At 40.2% G+C, this 22,828-nt stretch overlaps 1 protein-coding gene across 2 annotated transcripts in view; it reads right to left on the reverse strand.

Moving 5' to 3' along the window:
• Window positions 1-22,828, reverse strand: part of LOC311494179 (copine-9-like) — a gene marked incomplete at both ends in the record, with an annotated part of 74,749 nt that overhangs the window by 4,998 nt on the left and 46,923 nt on the right. For both annotated transcript variants that reach the window (XM_084553090.1, XM_084553089.1), the window contains 13 exons: window positions 573-646; window positions 2,885-2,942; window positions 3,996-4,098; window positions 7,676-7,803; window positions 8,961-9,142; window positions 11,321-11,367; window positions 11,722-11,783; window positions 12,048-12,101; window positions 14,021-14,096; window positions 14,379-14,420; window positions 15,881-15,985; window positions 17,683-17,786; window positions 18,898-18,961. In XM_084553090.1, the coding sequence (XP_084409216.1) occupies window positions 573-646; window positions 2,885-2,942; window positions 3,996-4,098; window positions 7,676-7,803; window positions 8,961-9,142; window positions 11,321-11,367; window positions 11,722-11,783; window positions 12,048-12,101; window positions 14,021-14,096; window positions 14,379-14,420; window positions 15,881-15,985; window positions 17,683-17,786; window positions 18,898-18,961 (1,099 nt within the window). The remainder of the gene's footprint in view (window positions 1-572; window positions 647-2,884; window positions 2,943-3,995; window positions 4,099-7,675; window positions 7,804-8,960; window positions 9,143-11,320; window positions 11,368-11,721; window positions 11,784-12,047; window positions 12,102-14,020; window positions 14,097-14,378; window positions 14,421-15,880; window positions 15,986-17,682; window positions 17,787-18,897; window positions 18,962-22,828) is intronic.

Consider the following 22,828-nt stretch of genomic DNA (forward strand, 5'->3'; position numbering starts at 1 on the left):
CCATTTCAGAGCCAATGACTGGTTTTACAGCTGATTGACGCTATCTACTTTGTGAGAAAAGTTATTTGCATGCCTACTTCAGCAGTGCTCTGAATGGGTTACTCACATCTCATCATATGGTCTGGCTGCAAAAAAACAAAAGTCAGGATGGCAGAAATAGAAAAATGAAAGACAAAAAAAGGCTAAGGGCCTGCAGCAGAAGTTCACAAGTCCACAGATGCTCGGGTTTCCATGGTGATAACATCATGCTATGTTTTATGTAAATGCATATGTGAAAAGAATTTTAGACTGAGTGGGTTAAAATGAATCATTTGGAGGGTTGGATGTTCCAGCTGTAAATAAAACCAGAATGGCAGCATTGTACGCTGTGAGCACGACGTTACTGAAAGTGTGTTCAGTGGCCCACCACAGATGAATACTGTATATAATGCCATCCACTGGCGTGTGTCTGAATGTGTGCGGGTTACAGATGTAAGCCTTCCTCCTCTGGGGATATATCCCCTGTGCTGATGCTGTTGACAGAAACATGCTCAAGTCAGACCTGAGAAGTGAAATAGAATTATGAGGATTACCTGAACAATGTCTCTCTCAGCGAGGCGTCCTCTGGAGGATACTCGCACCTCATCTCCATCCAGCTCCTCCATAGCTGAAAGGAGAGAAAGCAACACGAGGGAATGTGACTCAGCGCCGGAACGACTGTGGGAGAATATAAAGAAGGTGCAAGATGTTCTTTTGTATTTTCATTCATAATTTCTCAAGTGGAACCCAGCATGGGGACTCAGAGAGGGTACACGGCAGAGAATGCTTAGAATACTTTGTGCACCGAAAATGTAACTCCTCAAGCAAATATGAATGACTACAGTTCAGAAAGTGGAAATAATTCTTGGCCACTCATTGGGGAAATCTCCATAGCTTAGGAGTGTATCTACTGGAGCTCTTTCAGACAGCCAACTCAACCACCGTTTGCCAAAATTCCACCCGGCTGGAGATGCCACTCTTAGAGGTCTTCAGAAACGGCACCTACACAACAGCCTAAATTAATGGAAAGTGGAAAAGTGACTCTGCACAACATGAGTCCGAATCAGCAAGCCGACTCTCAAACAATCAGAAACTATAAAAAGGATAGATATTACAAAGTGGCATTCTAGGAGTCAAACAAAAAAAACATTGCTGTAGAAAAGCTGCACACAGGCTCAAGACAGAGCAAATAAACAAGACATTTAAGCCTGACAACACGCGCACAAACACCAACCGAGGTGCTATTAGGCTGGTTTGACCTTGTGACCCGTAAACACGCCTGAGTCCTTTCACGACCAAAGCCGCCATTCGATTGCCTAAGCAAGTAGAAAATGATGGGCCATCCAACACAATGATGAGGCGTTAAGTCGTCACACCCTGCTGAGCAGTAACGCACTGCGCACACACAAACACTCCCCACTGGAAAGTCATTCATCGATCGGCGGGGCTGTAAGATGCCTGCACACTTGACTCCATTGACTTTCCACAGCAACTCTCCAAGGAAGGGGAGCGGAGTGCTGGAGAACGTAGAACCAATTACGATACAGCTGCTGTTAGTGCTTCTCCGTTTGAATCCCATCAAGTCAAGTAAAAAAAAGTCAAGGACAAAGTAGAATTCTGCTTTCCTGGTAAAGCAACACATCCCTGTGTCTGTGTAAAGCCAGGGTTGCTGAATTTAATTCAATCAGTTTACATTTTGAATTTATTCAGTGCACGCTTCCTATCTGCACTCACCTCAGATGCTGAGTGCTTTACTGGACCGAGCAGATGTAATTCGTATAGAACAAATGTCCTAATACACTGATGGTTTCCATGTACTGTCTGTAAAGATCCTACAAAAATATGATCTGTCCTTTTATTTAATGGACGCCACTCCAAAGAAAATACAGTCTCAAAACAAGAGTCACTGAAAAATCAAGGCAGTAGAAGAAAGGCTATGGATCCAACAGTGGCAAGACATAAAATCTGATTTAAAAATATCACGAGTATAGTCTGGAGAAGAGTTCAGTTCCATTGTACTGATGTATTTAATGTTTATTGAATTGCTTCACAACTAATGTCTAAAATGTAATTGGTGGATAGTGTAGCTGACATAGTGAATAGCTACTGTGCTGTGTGTTCATTGATCGTTTCATGCTTTGCCAGATTTAATGCCTCACATTACCTTAAAGGGGATATTGTTTGTGTGTGACACCTAGGCTGCATTATATCTAGGTTTCCATTCCAACAGATTAAGGAAATAGCATGGGATGTGGGATTTTTTTCTTTTATTGATATGCCAAACACCTTTCCATCTCAGCCAAGTGTAAAAGCATTCTTTTAAATATTACAAAGCCTTTAGGTGTAAAGTGAAAAGGCACTTGACCAGCAGTGATGCTAATCAAAGCTGAATTGCTAAAATGGCAAAAAAAAAACAAAAAAAAAACACAATGTCAAATAAATAAAGCATTCACTCATGTTAATAGGCCTCAGTTCAACCTCATGGGAAGAAAAACAACATGACCTCTTACAGATACATGCCCTCTTACAGAAGCCTGGCCCTTGGCAATACTCACCATGATTTGCCTAGAAAATGGCTGAAGTTTGCCTTGTGATATGTATTGAAGAATAATAATTCTTCCTTTACCGATTCTTCTTCTTTAAGGGAAATCATGTACTCTCTGAGCATTTTAGCTACAACAGGGGGTGGTTTGGGGGTCCTAGTTCTGATTCATACCAACACCCACAAACATCTCCCAAAGCACACCATCGACTGGCAAATTGTTATTTTTGTGTGTTAAATTAAATCTGATTCAGTTCTGTTCAATTACAATTATATCGCATCTAATGAACAGATGTGAGGACACATTGACGCTGAAACACTCACCGTCAAACTCAGCAGGTCCAACGCCTACGATGATAATGGACAGAGGGAGTGACGCCGCCTGTTCAGAATACAAAAAGAAAGACAAAGCAAAATCACTTAAGCAGAATATATAAAATCTTTAAGATATAGACTTCTATAAATTTTGGATGAAAAACAAAGAGAATTATGCGTTGATTGTTGTGAAACTATAGCCCACACTTACAGCAGCAAAAGTTGCGAAACATAAAACTACTCAGACAAGCCGACAAGTATCATTTGGAGGATTTAAAGCAATTATCTCAGACTTAAATGAAGTTTACTTTACACTGTGTGTGAGGGTGATCAGGATGGAGACAATAACAATTAACTTGCTTTCAGTAGCCCACACCGCCTGCTGCGGAAAACCCTTCCAAACTGATTTAATTGGATCCGACGCCGCTCGAACATTAATGTGAAACTACCTACTTCTCGGAACAAAGGGAGCAGTGAGAAAGATAGCAAAAATGTCCTGAATTTCATTGTGCTATTCCTATTTTATTTGTAACAGAATGATAATCGCTGGGAAACACAAAGCTCATTTTATCCGAACAACATTATTCTTGGGAAATTAAATGGAGATTTTGCTATAACTCATGTTGAGGGGCAGATCAGTAACCAGAGTAACCGAGGAAAAGGCACTGTTATCCATCTGTCTCTGTCTGTGTCTTTGTTTCATATTCATACATTTCCATTGATGTATGTCTTAAGGGGATCAAACACAACATGGCTTGTGAAAGTATGTGTAATCCTTGTGATGGTTTGGCAGTCCCCTTAAACAAACATGTGGTAAGGTGTTTGTGTGCTGAATGTAAATAGTCCTCATAAACCCAGTTGTCCTCAAATGCCACATTTTCCTCCTGACCCTATAAGCCTGTGAAACATCAAATATTTAAAATATGTATGTTCTGAAAATGAAATTGTGTTTTTGAGGTAAAATTTGTCTTCTGAAGGTCCAAATAAACATTTTGACATGACTTTTAAGTTGACTGGATGATGGGAAAGAGATGTCCCCGTAAACCACCAAAACACCCAGTGACCTCAAAAACCACATGTTCCTGTATGTATGTGTCTGCGTGTGTGTTTGTTTACTCACGTTGACCACAGCTTCTTTGGTCTGGACCATGTCTGATATGACTCCATCTGTGATCATCAACAGGACAAAGTACTGAGAGCCATCTGTAATCTCTGCTGCACAGCTGGGGAACACACACACATACACACACATACGCATAAATATCAAAGTTAGTGAACGTTCTTTTTTTTTTTTTACAGAAAACACTGAAACACCTGCCTGTACTCTGGCCCAGGGCACACATGCCAGTATAACGTGGGACGAAACTCTTTGACAAATGACATAAATACAGTTATACTGGCCTTACAGTTAGTGTTTGTAAAACAATATTGAATACACACAAAAGAAGTGCAAAAATGTAAGAAATTTGGAAATTTGTGTTTATACAGAATAAGGAGCTTTTTCGTTATTTATTTGAATTCGAAGACACGTTGTTCTTCAGTGGAAAAACTGTGCACCCTCGGCAACAGAAACTGGAATTGCCCACTTAAGCAGAATGGTCGATTACAGCTCAGTGAAATTGCTTCACACATGACACTTCACATTCTTGGATCCCAGTGCAACACACCAGGCACCAGGCTAAACCTTGGCATAGAACAAAAGGGCTGTCCTCACCACAAAAACTCTAGTTTAGGCTCAACAAAATTCAAACGGTGGCTGGCTTTATCAAAAGTTTGTACTCTGTTGCTCATGTTGCCACAGCAGTCTGAGGAGCAGAGGTGATGGGAACCAAGCCAGCCAGTGATAAAAATTTAAAAAGAAAGTTCAACCTTTATTAGTTGCTTGGACAAAGACACTGCGGTGATAAAATAAATAGTCAAGAGCTGGCAGCTACAAAGAGTGTGAGAAACTACTTCATATCAGACTGTATTAGGTTTGCAGAAATACAGCCACTAGACAACTAGAATGGGACCTCTTTCAATGTCATTGCAAATTGTCCAAGGGTTTTAGGAGCCTAAGAGTCTGGCATCCTGTTCAGTTCCCTACCTGTCTTGGATGGCATTGTCAGACTGTTGGGAAAATTGCGACAGAAATGAACTTCTGGCAAAAATATGTCAACGGCCTTCCTTGTTCCCTAATCCTGTACTCCTGCTTATTTTCTGTGGTTCCTTTTAATTATGTTTTTATGACTAATGGTCTAATGTGTTTTCTGTATTATTTGTTTTAATCCTTGTTATCCCCTGTACAGCACTTTGGTCAGTTTATGCTGTGTTTAAATGTGCTTTATAAATTAAATTTACTTACTTTACTTACTAACGGTACATCTGAACAACTTCAAAGTTAACACTGCATTTACCTCGGTCCCCAGCAATATCCTCACAAAGTTTGGATTAGCTCAGATGAAATGCACATACAGTATGTGACAGAATCAGAGAGATGCAGACAAAGACAAAGATTATTTGCTTTTGTGCAGCGATAACTTCTCGTGGGTCTTTTGCATAACTGTCCACCAGTTTCAGCAAACCAACGTCACTCCACTTCCATGCAATATATGCATATGCATAAATATAATAAAATTACTAGCTATATTTTATATATTTCTGCTTCCACTACCTTACATTCTTTCATGCCATCAATGATTGAATTAATGAACAAATTCACCTGGAATAATAAGAAATAATAAAATAAAGAATAATGAAAAAGGCCAGACTCCAGCTTGTTTACCATATGAAAGAGGAGCACTTCAGCTTCCATATTTAAGATTGTATTATTGGACTGCAATGTATTATGTCTACGACTATAAAGAAAAGACATTAGCATCAGGATTTTCTCTCAGGATTTTCTGCTGTAATGTCAAACAGAAAAAAAACTCTAATAACAGGACATCAACGTGTTGGTGGCACACCCGCATTGTCCTGTTTTCCCTATACAGCGTATTGGGTAATGGATTTTTTTCTACAACAAGATGGTGGGTTTAAATTGTGGTTTAACAAAGCCACGGACAAATAACAATGACATGGAATACGCACTTTGTTGTAACTCTGCAGCAGTCTCTTTTCATTGGCTTGGAGATTGTGGAAGAAAATGGACGTACCTTTTATCAGAATGTGGACAAAAAGACATGGAAGCCTATTTACATTTGGAGAACTTATATTGTTTGAGAGAAAGACAAGAACTTTGGTGTGCTTATGTATTATTTTACACACTGCCTCAGCTACTTCGTTTTTTAAGTACACTACCCTCTGTTTATTTTAACATACATGTGGATTAATCCAAAGAAAGATATTGATCACTGAATACAATTTACTCTATACATTCATTTCCAGTGTTTGTTGGTCAACTCAAAAAGTGGGCCTGTCATGGTATGAGTATTAACTATGAACCTTTCCTTGTGTTTCCTGGTGTTCTTCCTTGGTGTTTCTTGTCTTGTTTTAATCCCTTTGACCGTTGGATTGGCTTCTCCTTGTGTGCTCCACCCTCATTAGTTTCACCTGTCTCTCGTTATTCCATTAGTGTGTGTGAGTGTATATATAGCCCTGCCTTTCCCTTTGTTTTCTGTCAAGTCCTCTGTGATGTTACCCCTGTTGAGCTACCTCTGCTATGTTTCCTCTGTTATGTCCTACTGTTCATTTCCTCACATTCCTGAGTTCTCGTCTTGGTTTTGGTCCTCCCCTGTTTACCCTGTTTATGTAATTGTGTTTTTGCATACCATGCCTTTCCTGCGGCACCTTAAGTTCTGGATTTTGAGTTTTTATTAAAGTAATTTTGTTTCCAACTCCTGCTTCCCCTTGGAGTCTTACATTTGGGTTATACTTCACCAGAAACCATGGCTTTAAAAAGATTTAATAGGATTGGTTTTCACATTTATAAAAGCGAAAACAAAAAGTCACGTTGTTAAGAAAGGATTACAGGTTTGTGTTTCTCTTCTGCTATAGAATATGAGCTGTATTGTCGGTTGTAATGGATATATCAATCTCAAGGTTTCTTCCTGTTAAAGGGAGTTTGTTTCCTTGCCACCGTCCAACTTAGTCCTTCCTCCGGGGGTGTTCAGGCTCTGGGTTGGCCTTAGGGTAACCTAGGATTAGGCCTCCTATATAGTAATAAAATTGAATTGAGTCCCATGATAACTTTATTTCCGTTTTGAGAATTTGTTTTCCTTGGCATCCAGAAAAACATGGTGAAAATATAGAATAAAACCATAAACTCTCCAGTCTGGGTAGATGTACTTTAGTACCATGCACCTTTGTCTTGTAATGATTGATTCCTTAAAAATGTACATTATTAATGTCTTGTCACATTCAAAACACATTTTAGAAGAAATATGACCACATTTTTATGTCTGCCAGAAGCAGGCATTCAATGATTTTATTTTCCCTGATGGTTTCATATGAGATGGAGACAGATGCAAAATCCACCCTTTCTCTAAAGTAACCAACATTTTCTGATGCCGCATTTTGAGGCAGAATAAAAAATGATCATTATTTGACGGGATGCTGCAACCTCCCTAATCCTGTTGACATTCCTCCCGTTCTGTCAACGTTTTATGTAAATATATAAATAAATCTCTAAATCTCTAAGAAGAAGAAGCTGCTTATGAGTCATGTCACTTATTAGGCCTGTAAATCATGAAGGCGTATAAATGCTAAATTACAAAAAAACATCCCTTGGGTTTGACTGAAAGTCAACCAAGTATTATAATTAATCCGATCTAGAAGGTGTAATTACACTCTAACGCTAACACCCAAAACATTCTGACTTACTTTGCCACTTTGTTGATGACAGGTGCAAAGTTGGTGGGTCCATACAGCTGTACTGTCCTCAGGCTCTGAAAATAGGCCTCAAGAACTCCTTCAATGCCCACACAGTTTGGATTATCATTGTCACCACTCTGCAACAGAAAGCATATATGCACACTCATGAAGCGCGCGGTGAACACCCACACCACAAACTGTAGTAAAAGTGGACATCATGACAGCTCCTCAAAAATGAAGCCAAAGCATGTGGAGCTCCCCCTGGTGGCTGGCTCCAGTATAGGTCATAAGCTCCACCTCTTCCATGTTAGTGGATGGGACTTGGGCCAAACTAAAACACTGAAGTACAGATCCAATCATTTTTTGATATTTCAAAAAAATTTGAAATATGATTTCTGTCATTTTAGGTAGTTAATATAATGATGACGTATGTTCAAGTGTCCATCATTTTGGAAAAGCCCCTGAAAAAGGATGCGACACTATGATGATTGACAGTCGGGGGAGGAAAAAGTGCAGTGTATAATCCAACAGTTGTTCGTAACTGGTGGAGGTATCAGTGTATGCCAAATTCAAACACCAGTGGGTCATCCATACTCACACAGTACTGCTCAGACATTGGCTCCAAACTCACAAGATGGCGCCGCCTGTATCCCTAGAAATTTAGGGTCAGTTTGACCAGTGGAAGTGGAGACGCGTTGTCCATTTTTTCTGCAGTCTGTGGTCCACACCAAGAATTAATGGAAATTAATTTGTATATAATTAAGCATATCTTAATTTTGTCGCTATACAGGATGTCGCTACATATTAGACATGGTGTCTGTGATATAGAATAACAGAGAAAGCTATTGGACTTGCACACTGAAAACAACTACACCGTGACGATTAAATAAATGAACTGATCTTGTCGTCTATGATTCTTCTGAGAGACTACATGCTGTATTGCCCGTTTCATAACTGCAAGTTTGATGGTCTTTCCGCACCCCGCCTCAGTCATCCAGTCTGTTGAGGCACCAGTATAAAAGGTGCATAGCATTCATGAGAACACAGGTAGAACACTTGGCTTCATTTCAGCTTGCAGCCATTTTTTCTGCCCTCATCCCTCAGGGGGACGCAAGGAGGAAGTGGAGGGGATGCTGGGAGACTCCCGCTGGCCAGCAGATGAGCCAACTTCTCAACTTGCGTGACCAGCTGTTGCCGCAGCTGCATCTCCTGGTCCAGACCACACCCTGCCATGGGTGAAGTCTTTGTGCGGGCCTTGTGTGCGTGAAGTCACGTGTTGCGTTGTGTGTCTTACCAGTGGGAATGCGTGGGAGATTTTGCCATCGGGGGGCAGCTTAGCTCCGAAGCCGTAGGCAGGAAAGAGCTTGTCACTGTCGTAGTCCTGGATAATCTCCCCTACTGCTTTCAGGGCCATGGCATATGCATTCATCTGGTAGGGGCTCATATAGTGGAGGGAGGTGGGCTGGGATGGGTTACCTTAGAGGAAGAGACGCGCACACAATGCAATTAAAGACAAACATATGGGGGACATTCTCTCTAGCTGGCTTCCATCTAGTTTCCACCTGTGAAAATCGGTGGAGATGATTAATGACAAGTAAATACCATATGCTTCATCTCTCTCTTTTTTTTTTTTTTTTTTTTCAAATTCCTTAAGAGTACGATGCAGAATTTGCATTTTTATTTGCAGCTGGTATAGGCTATTGAGATGAGGATACATATAAGAATAGTTGCTACTTCTATCTTTTGAAAATCAAGGAATACTGTATACAGGATTATGATGTTGCGTTAAAAGCATATGCAATCGTGTCAGTATCTCAGATATCTACTTATATTGCCAGATTCTATCGCTAAATATTGCACAAAAGTAAGCATAGCCAGATGTAAGTGCACGCCTAGTCTCTCCTCTCTCGAGATAAAGTGGTCTGGACTCTTTTCTCCACCCTGCTTTTAAAGGGAATGTAAAGAGGAGGCTGATTTGATCGGCCACGATGCATTCCGTGCTTTTAACACACCCACTGATAATATATTCCTCCTAATCCCACCAAGCTTCCAACTGCACCACAGGTGTGCCGTGCACCTCTGGCCATGAAAATACCATACCCTAGTGCAACCTGCACGGTTGACTGCACGTTCCATCACGATAAAATAAGAGGTAACATGTAACAATCTACTTATAGCAACAGTACGTTCACACACACACACACACACACACACACACACAGTGAGTTTGAGTGCAACCTGCCTTGAAAAATAAATTTGAAGGGTCAGATTACATTGCATTTTAGAAACTAGACTCTTTTTTCTGTAATAACTAAAAAAAAACAAAAAAACAAAAACATGTTCAGACAGAAAAAAAAAGGAAAGTTACGAAACCTCAATGAAATATGTTATCGGAGTGCCCGCTAATCAAGTGGAGTGGAGTAAAAGTGCATTAACCATCTAATCATTTCCTCAGCAAGAGCAAATCAATCTGAACGTGAATCAGTTGTTGAAGTAAGTACTGATTTGGACATCCACTATTAGCTCAAGTAGGACATTTTTTTTTTTTTTTAAACTAAATTTATTTCAGTTTAAAAATGTAATGGAAAACATGATTGGGCCCAATCGGTTACCTTGAGTGACCCCACACTTGAACAACTGAAAGTGTAAAATTGCATTCTCTCAACCAGTGCAGGCCAGAGGATTTGCTGGGCTTAGTTACACAACCTTTCAGGATTGCGACAAAATAGGTTGCCTATCTATTAGACTTGACTATAGCATGACTCAAAGCTTGAAACATCATGTACCAGCAACTCTTAAGCTAACTACAAAACAAAGACACAATACTGTTCTCTCACAGTGCATTGTGAAGTGCGTTGGGCAAAATGCTAACAGCATTTTAGCATGCTTACAATGGCAAAACTAAAATGACACCTTCAGCACTGTGCTAATATTAGCTAAAAGTGTTCCTAACGATGGGAAAGGTAAAACCAAAGCATGAGACAAATGCAAATTTTGACCTGACGATGGCACTTGATAATTTCCCAGTGAATGAGATGATTAACTCAACCCCACTGTGGCACTATGAGAAAAGTATGAGCAATATCACCATGTTTTATTACCTGAGGGAACATTTAATTTCTGCAACAACAGTTCTGCCAATTGGTCCAATAGATGTTAACCTACTTCCTATTGTAGTCCGGGTCAAATTTTATCCATTTTTAAATGTCTTTATGTCAAATAATTGTATATAAATGTGATCTACTGCCAATAAATTCTGCAAAGCAGTGTCCAATATATAGTATATTAGTTGAAAGGAATGTGGCTAAAAATGTGATACACAGAATTAGGTGATGCTAGCACAAAGGCCTGAGCTCAGCCTTCACCTTCTGAGAAACTCCTGGAGCCACGGCAACAATGTTTTATGGTTTTGTGGACGGTTGGTCCGTGGAGAATGTCCATGCACACCTAGTTTGAGTTAGTATACTACTACCTCAATATTCCTTTATTATTGGTCAAGGATGGCAACTGAATTACTGCTCCCAGCCGAGTTCACATAGATTCTGTTTTATTGATGTTTTAATGCAATGATTGGAAGGCGGTAGAGGGACATAATACACGCACAAACACACGAGTGAATTCCATTTGTCTCAAATGCACCAATCATTGACTTACCATTGGATGCTGTGAAATCTATAGCCACCGTGAAGTTCAATTGGGTTCTGATGCAAAGAAAGTGGAAATCAAAGAAGAAAAGAGCATCACTTCGGTACACTATATACCACAACACATCAGTTAACTGCTTGACTGGTTAATCCACCATCTCCACCATCTTGAAGGTCTAATTAGGCAAAACAAATGGAATCAGTAATTAGAAGAGACTTAATCTATTCTCTAAGTTCATTATTTACAAATGGGATTTACTTCCTCAAAAGAAACCTCTCCCTCTCAGAGCCCATGGTAAGTCAGTGTGATGCTCAAAAAAAGAGCTTTGGGAAAATTCTAATATCTTCAGACAAACAAAATGGTGGCTACTGACACTCACTGCGAGGCAGACTAATTATCATTTCACTCACCCTCCTCGGATGAAATCCACGAAGGTATACTCAGACTCCACTTTGAAGGACAGCAGAGTTACCTGGCCAGCACACACATACATACCAACACACACAGAGGGAGATAAACAGAGACGGGGAAGGGGGGCGGATAAAGAATCAGGGTCAGATAGACGGGAAAGCAAAAAAAAACAAACCAACAGGTGGCCAGACAGTAAAAAGAGTCGGAGTAAAAAGAAGCAGATGCAGGAGGTGGTGATACCTACAGTCTATAAATATATTAGATAACATAAAATACCAATGCAGAGGAAATGACAGGCAGATAAGGGTGATGTGGGTGCACTCACAGTCCCAGAATTGATGTACTTCTTCTTTTTGCCTTTCTTTTTGGGATTTAAAACCTGCCGGTAATGGAGAAAAAAAAAAAGTGAGTTAGCAATCTAGAGGGTACTTGTACAAACCACTTTATAGCCTGGAATGATGTTCAATAATGAACATGAATAATTCAGCGGATTCCTCATAATAGTGGAAGGCCATGAAATACAACTGATATTATCTTTAACTGTGAGTATCCCAGGTAGGATTAGGGTTTTGTAATATCGTGTTTTTGTGTTAACACACGCTAATGTCATGTACTGACTGCAGAAACCTGGAGTACCTGGAGGATATTGTTGCATGTACTGTATACAAACTCTCTGCTGTCTGACCATTTCAAACTACTTGCTGGGAGCGACAAAAACTTAAGCATTGGCAGAGCGATGAAAGCATCCCACTTGAGTTACATCATGCGATAATCAAAGAATGAAATATAGACTACATACAAAAAAAAAGCATCAAAATTCGGATGCTGGTTCTCCTACAACATTTTATTTATTGATGTCCTGTGGTTCAGGTATCAGAGTTCTGTATATGAACAACGTGTTAAGTTTGGTGCCCACTCTTCTAAAGGCACATCAGATGTACTAATTGGTTGTATAATTATAACACTGTTCAAACTGCAAACAAACCACTGTGGGGAAAAGTGACTGCAATCCAGCTGATACCTCCCTCTCTAACCGGGCTCAGCTCGGTTCATTTGTTCCTAAACAGAGTACTGAAAGAAACCTGCCTGAGGGATAATGATTCCGGTTTTGGAACAACGACCTAGGCGAGAAAGCAAACCTAAAGTACCAAAAACTGCAAACGACTTCTGCAACTGTGGCACCGTGCTTCACTCAACTGTAAGTTTAAGGCATATTGAACTAGTTTCTGAAATATTCAGAAACAAACTGAGAAACGGGATAACTTGTGTTTGTTGCTCTCGTCCAATCGAGCAATGGCTGGACGAGTTTACTTCCTAAAGAGAATGGCACTATATCATTAATCCAATATTTTTGGAAAAGGGAAGGACAGACGACGTATGAAAATAGTTGCACAACTGTTACTGTTTTTACTTTAACAACCTCATAGAATCTGCTCAGTCTAACTCATTTACTTTTTACTGAACCTTTAATCTGAGTCGGTTCCAAACTAACTGTCAGTAAATGCATTGTGGAATTAAAAAAAAATAAATGAAATAATAATAATTAGCAGGAAGTCGCATTTTTGAAGAAAATTATAGGTTACTAATTCTAACATTAGCTAATGACCATAACTAAAAAAATAAAAAATCAACTCAAATGGCGTAATATTCTATAAATAATACTTCACTGAGTATACTGTGACTGATTTCATTAGTCTAATGACAACAGGCTGAATTATTTTGCCTCTGCGCCCAATCAGTTAGTTGAAGAGTAGTTATGACGTCTGTCGACCAAGGTTTTCTTTGGCTAACTACAGCCTTTGTAATTTTAGGCATAGCTGCAGAAAATCATGTTCCCGCTGGGCATATCTCAGATGCCAAGGACCGTTCATTCATTTGAAAAATGGACACATATGCTCGTAACAGTTGGATCACGATGGTCATAATAACAATGACAAAATCAACAAAAACCGAGCAAGAAAGAATCTTCCATTGTGTGATATTAATTGCCTGTGTGTGTATGTGTTTGGGAATCTATTCAACTGAAGGTCACATTATTTTGGTGTAAGTAATCATACCCAGAAAATCACAAATGGATTTTTTTATTATTATTATGGTGAAAGCACCTATATTTCCCCTCCATCCTTCAGTTTAGAAAAAGGTTGTGTAAGCCTTTGTGGGGGTTGTGGAGATTTCTCAGCCTCTGGAGAGTTAACCGGCGGAAGTTAAAACATCAAAATAACCTAAATTGGAGTTCCAGAGCTGTTCATATTACGACAGCGCTGAGGATCAGCAAACCACCCCCATGTCACGTCTCACCTCGTAGACGTTGAACTGGTTCTGCCCCCGAGACAGCTCTCTGTAGCTGGTGGTGAACTCGCCAATGAAGTCGTGGCTGAAAACAAACAACACCCACATAGACAGGGGAGAATGAGCACATTTTGTTTGATAAAAAAAAAAAAAAAAGATTTAGTAATATCTTCCTCTCGGTCGACATCTCTTTCTCTGTCTTTGTTGCTATAAATCTTCTAGTATCTCTCCTTGCTGCATAGCGTGTTTTTAGCACACTTTGTTTTTCAGCGGCAGACAGTACACAAGGCATTTCATTTCCTTCTGACATTTCAGAGGCATCAATGTGAATCATGAGTCGTCAGTGGTTATCCGCCGTTGCTTTTACCTTCCGTCTCGATCCCAGTCAAAGACGTCTACCTTCACAGTCCTGAAATAGACAGAGAACATCTTATTTCTGAAGATCTGCTCTGCGCCAGATCATCCTGTCAATAATGTGATAACCTTATGCTCTGTTTAATTAAAGAACAAAACCTCTCTGCGCTGCAGTGCACCGGGAGGAAATAGAGCAGCAACATACATTCGGCGCTTCAGCGGTGTCATACCGAAGATTATTGGCACAGCAGGCAGAGGTCGTTACGTGAACTATGTGCCCAGATTAGTTTCCAGACGCGGAGAACGATCAATTTCACGTGTAGGAGAGAAAAATGGATAAAAGGTTTAGAAGTTTGCATGCATTACCAGGGATGTAAAATTCCAGTGTCGTGTGAAGAGCTATGGGTGTGATGTGATTGAGACTTCATGTCGATAAAAAGGGGTCATGGGTAATTCAAATTCATGAGGCTATCCATTAGCGGAATCGCTTAAACGATTCACAATCTCGTATTTGTCTTTCTTGGAATGCAAGTGAATCATTTTGCACTTTAGGAGAAAGTGAGGAAACCCACCAACATCTCAGAACTGAAGTGGTTCTGTTCTGAAAAATGGGCTAAAATTCCTCCAAGCTGCTGTGGACGACTGTTCAGCAGTTACCGGAAACATTTAGTTACAAGGAGGTCGCAGCAGATACTGGAAACAAGGGTTCACATACATTTACAACTCCCAAATATGTAATATTGGCTCTTTTTCCAGAATAAACAAATGCACACGTATAATATTTTAGTAGAATTTGTTTGATTGGGTTCTCCTTCTCTACTTATATGACGTGCGTGAAAATCCGCTGATGCCTTTATGCTGAAAAACTTTTACGTGTCACAGTATCTGACTCATTAAACAACTTGTCTGTCTCTCAAGTGACACTTGAATGGGGCCCTAATCACGGGTAGTTAGTTGGGCACAAACTTGGGCTTGACGAGTTAGCAACACTTTGAAATGAAAGCCTCCAACATGGGTTGAACACGCATCACTAGACATCAGTCGCGCATTTGCATTTGCTCAACGCGGTATTAGTCTAAAAAGATAACGGATTCACGAACACTTATGAAAGGATAAGAGGATAATACTTCCCATTACTGCAAGGGAGGAACTGTGCACTTCTGAATTCAGAACAGTACGCAAATGCAAATTACAGCTGCTTAACATGGCCCCGTCTGACTTTCAGTGCTGTGTGGAAACTGAGTCAGTCTCAATAACACCAGTGCTGGTCCCTGGGACACCATGACCGACTGCTGGCATTATTCTGACTGCCCCAGCAACAAGCAATGTCATCCACATCAAAGTCTCATCTTGTTTGTTTGTATCCTCTACGTTTAATCAGAGAAAATTGGTAGTCTGTGAGCATCCATAGTGTTTTTATTAGGCCCTGTAATTTTATACAGATTTCCTAATAACAAAAATATATCACTCTCAGTTTTAATTTGCATAATAGAGTTGTTGAAAACATTTTCTGACCTGTCATAATCGCCGTTGCAGAGCGCTCTAACAGGGATGGTGAAGGACTGCCACACCGGGTTCAGCGTGTTCTTGATCACCTCCGTCTTATGGCAGATGGTGAACCTGCCAGCACAATACAAGACACGAGGCCCCAAAAGAGACAGGACATTCATAATATGCCTCAGATGCAACTGGGAAGATAATCCAACGTCATTTAACATTAGCTTCCTCTGCAGTTATGCAAAATGCCCTGTAGGTTGTTTTGTGCCTTTTTTATTCCCGCTTAAGTATTACTGGGGGACACGACAGAAATCCAGATGGAGTTTTATGGCTACAAAGACCTCTCCAAGGCACAGCATTTTAAGGATGTTAAATAAATTCTTCATTACCCACATGATCCTCAGTTTGTGGTGAAACTTTATTCGGAATAAAAAATGACATTCAACAGATGTGATTTGTATAAATAATAAGCGAGGGGATAAAAAGTTGTAAAAATTGGTATTATTGGATGTATAAACACGACCTCATTTTCAAAACTACATTTCTTAAACTTTCCTTTCCAATACAGTGCTTGCCTGCTCTTCCCAGTTTTCAGCAATGTCCTACTTTCTACTGCACATGGATCTGCTGAGGATTTAGTGTTCTGATCCGCATTACTTTATAGTAATGGAGGCACTTGGGATAAGTGTTGGAAGTGGTTTATAGCAACAGCCGTACCCTGCAAACCCCACATCTTAACATGCTAATTAAATTTCGCAAGATGGTTGTGTTTAAGAATTTAGGACATAGATTGTTAAATAATACATTACATTGTTTCACTGCCAAACTGCTATGAAGGTGGGTTTTCTTATGGTTTCAGTTGCCAGCACTGTGATGGGATTTATTTATTTAATATTTTTGCCATGACGTTATTTTTGAAATTGGCCACAATGACTTAAAAGACAAGAGGATAATCTATCCATAGACATTTTACATGGTAACATTTTTAATTTTTTACAGTCCAAACAGTTAGCATTGTAATGCTAAGCTAGTACCTGTTTTTTTCATATATTTCAATTGTTTTTTTTATAGTGGATTTATAAAACTCATATGTGCCAACAAAATATTCAAAATAGGTGCTCTCTGCAGTCTCATTTTACAAAGTTCCCTGTTAAAAGGTTGATTTTAATTTTAATCGTAATTTAATAAACAAAAAACAAAACAAAAATGAGTTTAAATAAAAGCTGTGAGATTTCCTCATTGCATATCACTGGTATTAGTCTAAAAGTGTCGTTAACAGCTAATTGCAATTTAACAAAAAGGAAAAAGAAATGAGTTTAAAAAGCCATGATACTGAATATTTTAACAGTGAAGCTCCAGCCACATACAAAGTGATTTACTCATCGCCTATCACGTTGTAGTCAATAGATGTTCAAGGCTCTTTGGGTTTACAAACTCCAGTGTTTCAGACTGAAACAAGCAAAAAGTAAAAATATTTCTAGGTACTTTGCTTAGGTTTGGCTGGTAGCCTATTTCGGTGTCTGTTTCCCTTAAGACTTTTACATTTGGCAGTTTTTCAAGTGAGCATAGACTGGAAGGCCTTCGATAGGATAATAAAACTTAACTGGAGGGAAAGGAAAAATGAAAATGCAAAAATCTCTCTCGGCCATTTTGTGCGCCCATTTGAAATAACACCTAACGTCAAATTTTTTAACTGTTCATATCGGAATAATACACATACAGTGCCTGCTAGCAGTCCACAAACATTATTTCTGTCTTTTCGTGTGCATAAGGGTGGCTGGGTTAACAAAAACACGCCTTCCCTGAATCTCATCACTCACGTTCCATCCTCGTTACTGCGGTAGAAAACCAGGAAGGGGTCAGACTTGCCAAAAAAATCCTTCTTATCCAGCTTGTTGGCACACAACTGCATGGTAGCAATATCCTAACAGAGAAAACAGGCAGGTTTCAATATAATCACTCTGATGCAACATCATTTCTAAGTCTGCAACTTGTTGTCCTCAGGAACCCAGGTCTTGGATATAAAAGGTGAAGGTTGGTGTGGGACTCGTGCGCAGCAGTTTCAAAAAGAAACTCCCTCTGAATGCAAAGTAAATCGTCAGAGTAAAAACACATGCATATGCAAATGAATCCCAAGCAGCACCAAACCAGCGGTCGGAACACTTTAATAACCGATGCACGTGCAGATTACAGTGATTGCAATCCATTGTTTTATTTAAATTGCACATTTTATTAGTGGGATTTTTGTTGTGGGACGTCCGTGAGAGGCAGGGGGAGCGCTTCATACATATGCATGCGCGGAGGCAGCAGTTAATGAGAACCTGTGTTATTCCTGCTTGTGTGAGAAGAGTAGGATTAGGAGAGGAAGGGAGGAAGGAAGGAAGATGGATGGAAGCACAGATACTTTATATAGATAATGAGACCTTTTAGTCATTTTCTCCTTAGGGAAGTCATCATGGGAAAACCCAAGCTCGTCATTGACAGATAAGGGTTGCCAGACTGCACACACACATATGCACACATATCCACTTAGAAAACTTTCTGTAAAGCGTTTGCAACTTGTCAGGGCCAAATCCTCCCAGAGTAACGATGGTAAATAACAAATGAGATAAATCTGTACACACACACCCACACAAAGGAAATTTAGTTAGTATCCAACTGCCTGGTTGATTCAAAACTGGAAGAGAACATAGATCATAGCAGGTAACCATCTCGACAGTTCATCTTAAACACATTTGGTGAACTTTTGAGAGGCTGATAAACATCAAGTGTGGGCCCGAAAACTTAAAAACCAAACTTGAAGTGTGCGTGTGTGTGTGGAGGGCATCAACATTAAACTTTGAGTCATTAAGTTTTAATGTTCCTGTGCATGTTACATGGTTGTATGTGGTGGTGAGAGGAGGGCAAGGTAACACTACTACAACAACAGGACCGGGGCAAATACAAATGCCGATATTGTGATTGTTCTACGGCAACATTTGGCTAGAGTGCATGTTTGTGTGTTTGTGTGTGTGTGTGTGTGTGTGTGTACTGACCCTGCAGTTACTGAGCTCCTCCGCAGCGAAGATAATCACTCCACACTTCTTCCCCGGAATCCCACTGAGAGCGAATTCAGAGGGAGCGAGAGACGGAGGGAAAGATTGCAAAAGAGGGTAATTGTAGCATAAATAAGCATAAATAATACAAGTGCCGCGCAGATGTCATTCATAGCTACGAGGGTGTTATCGTGCCAAGTGACAGCCCAGCGTGCATTTACAATTCCAAGATAAGCCCACGCGGGGACCTGCTCTTACTCTGTGACGGGTAAGCCTTTTCTAAAAATGGAACACAAGTGTCAATTAGCTAACATTAGACATACACGTGGTAAGTTCTGCATTTAAAATCTGTGAGTATATTGAAGACAAAGCTACACAAGGCTTTCCTAGTATGTACCTGTGTTCCTGCAGACTTGTGAAACTCCATTGGTCAGAGCCCAGTTCCAATTCAACGAGCTTTGCCTGTGTTTTTTATTGGGGATGTATTGGAGTCGACTCATTTGGATTTGTGAAAACGCTTCGCACCAGCCAGCAGTGTTGGCTGAGATTTTGAGCCAAGACGAAAGTGTTTTGTTCAGTTGTCACTTTAAGTTTTTGTGCTTTCTCAAAAAAGTATAGGACTAGCTTCAGAGACGACTCCTACCACATCTCTCTGTGAGGACAATGTTGGCAATGATGGCTCAGATCACCCGTTCAATGCATTGCACTGTTTTTTTTTTCGTGTTCCTGTTTTCCTGTTTTTTCCTGTTTCCAGTAACCACTAGATAGCTAGTAGGTTGCCACAACATTATGACCACTGACAGGAGAAGTGAATAACATCGACCATCTTGTGACAGTTCAATGTTCTGCTGGGAAACTTTTGGATCTGGCATTCATTGGTGTGGATGTTACTTAGACATGTAGCACCCACCTAGACCAGACCAGGCACCCCCACCCCATAGCAATGACACTCCTTGATGGCAGCAGCCATCCCCAGCAGGATGCAGCCTGACACAGACACACACACAAAAACACTTTAGGAACAACTCAAGGTGTTGACCTGGCCTCCAAATTCACTAGATCCCAAACTGGTCAAGTATCTATGGGATGCACTTTAGAGGGTCATGGGGAGGTGGAGCCCATCCCAGCTGTCATTGACCCAGAGGTGATGCAATGTGCAACCTTTTGCACACCAACAAGCAATTTCCGATCACCACTTCCCTTCCTCCCACGTCTTTAGACTGTGGGAGGAAGCACAGGCAGGAAGCAAACTTTCCATTTCCTTCACAATTAATTTACTGTTACCACTTTGTCTCACCATTTTCTCTTTATAAATGCACCGACTCTTCCGCCTCAGCGGACGAGCAATATTTTACGCGTGGGTACAAGAATAAATGCCTGGAAATGTACTTGGCTCACCGGGGCTGCGTAACAACAGTGCATGTCTGAGACGAAGTAAAATATCGTTCCCGTCTAAAGCACGACTGCATTTAACCTTTTGCCGGAATGTGTGTGCCCCCACAGAGCCCATGTACACAAGAGGCAAACAAAACTGGAGCAGCCCATAGCATCCCCATAGTGCTATTAGGAGTCAAAAACTCCACATGGTGCTTTTAATGACACACCATCATGGAGAAAGGACACAATCAAAGTAATTATATATTTGTGACTCAAGTCGATTGTATGTGGCTCTTTGGAGCAAAATAAACTACATAATAATACAATAAGTGACCTAATAAAAAAAAGGTCAGTTTGAATTGTGGGTATTTTCAAAGTAGCACTTTACTTACATAATTCAGGATATTTTCTTCTGCGTCGAACAAACAAACCAACAAGAAAAGCTAAGTGCAGGTGCGCACATATTCAGTACGCATGCATGATGTGTTCAAGGTTAAAAGCTTTTTACAGGTCGTGTTCTTCCCTTTCCTTTTGTTTCTGACGCTTTTTAAACACATTACATTACGTTTGACGTCTCGACACTGAAGTGATGGCGGTGAAAGCACAATTCACTGAACCGTCACAAAAGAGGGACCAAAAAAAAAAAAGACTTGGAGTACGGCAGGAGCAGATTGGGAGCGAGAGAATATAATATGAGGGGTGACTTTGCGACGGTCGTGGCATAAAGGGGCCAAGCTTGACTGCTGCTTCATTAGAATTTTTAGTTGGGAGAGGGTGAGGGGGAAGGGTGAGGGGTGGGATGTGCATGAAAACTGAAAACGAGGGAGGACTGAAAGAAAGATGAGAACAGAGAGAGGAAAGAAAGTCTTGGCATCGATTTGAAAGAAATGCAGCCAACACTCACACATACATTAAGATTCATATAGTAGACGACTTTTCAATAAACAGCTGTTGGAAATTCACCAGAATCAGTTCTAAATTCAGCCAACACCCGACCAGAGTGTGCTCTGTGTTTGTTTCTGACTTCTGTGGTGCGTTCACGTGGCGGCAGGAACCTTGTTCATCTGTTGATCGAGACTAATGATGATAATCAAAGTGGGACAAACACGGCTACCTCCCGCTAAGATTTCATGACGAAGAAAATATATATTTAGAATGAAAACCAGCATTTCACTGCAAAAATAAATAAATAAATAAATAAGTCTAACTAAAACGAAATACCTTAAAAAAAAAAAGCAAAATATGCTTTCTTTTGTCTACCAAGATAATTCATCTTAACAGTGTATTGTTCCTAAATGATCTTAATTACCTCTGTTATAACTTTTTTTGTAGTAAGTTGATGCTTAGAATGAGAACTGACAGAACTCAGGCAACAAGTGCAACAACTACTTTGTCAAAGTCAATTTGTTATTTTAATCTTTAAACTAATGAAAAACAGATAATGACCAAATGTAATTCATTGCTTTTATTGTCAGTCTGATAACACAGCACAGTAATTACATACGAAAGTATGAATGAAAGTACTTAAAGTCACAATTATTGCTATTGACTAAACTGTCTTGGCAAGTCAGGTCTTCTTTTCTATTGGCAGATAATAAATACATAAATCTGGATTATTACTATTATTTTTTGTTTAGCTTAATGTAAATTGAATTCACCATTTAATTGGCTGCTTCCCCATTAACTGGTTATGATTCGTATCTCATATCAACATTCTGTGTCATTAAAATACATTGAAGAGAGGGGTTCTGTTTCAGATATTCCCATCTTCCATTTTATGCCATAAACTGGGAGTTTAATGCACTGGACTCATTGGCTTTGTTCCAGTATTGGTTTCATTCAGCGGATACAATGTCTGTAGTCAAGCTCAAGTCTGAAGCCTAAAGATTGGAGACGTGGGAGAAGCATTTGTGCTCCGGGAAAGTCTATTGACACGCATTGTTTCCCCAGCTGACAGCTCCTGTGACGGCTGAGTCGAGCTGTGCGGCGCGCTCACAATGTGTTCGTGCTTCGATACCGAATCACCTTCACCGTGCCCACATTTCTGTTAAACGCACATATTTGCCCGAGTTAATGCCTGCAGCGCGCGGGCATTATATTATGATAAAAATGGTGCCGAAAACGCTTTCCTAATGTTGATTCATAATGCGCTTCAGCAATATTTAAATAAGGGTTATGAAAGTGAGAACGAATGAATCCTCTGCAAAATTCATTAAAAGTCATTATCCTCTTTTATAGCTGCTCGCTCTTTTTTCTTTTTTTTTGCGCAAACATTTTCATCTGCCGCCGCCTTGCACAGCGGAGTTGTCCTAATCCAATTTTTTTGGGGGGAAACAGGGGCCCCGAGGCAACGCCGGCGGGAAGAGCTGCTGCTGTCCGCGGACCCTGAATATTTCAGCTGTGTCCCACTTCAGTGTCACAATGAAGCAGAATCCAGAAGAACAGCCCCAATCAAAAACACTGACGCAGATTTATTTAGCTCTGGTTATTGAAGAAGGAGAAAAACATCTGCAAGAAAGAACTGACAGGAGATGAGAGAGAGAGAGAGCGAGGG

Source organism: Chelon labrosus, assembly GCF_963514085.1.
Source record: "Chelon labrosus genome assembly, chromosome: 10".
NCBI lineage: Eukaryota > Metazoa > Chordata > Actinopteri > Mugiliformes > Mugilidae > Chelon > Chelon labrosus.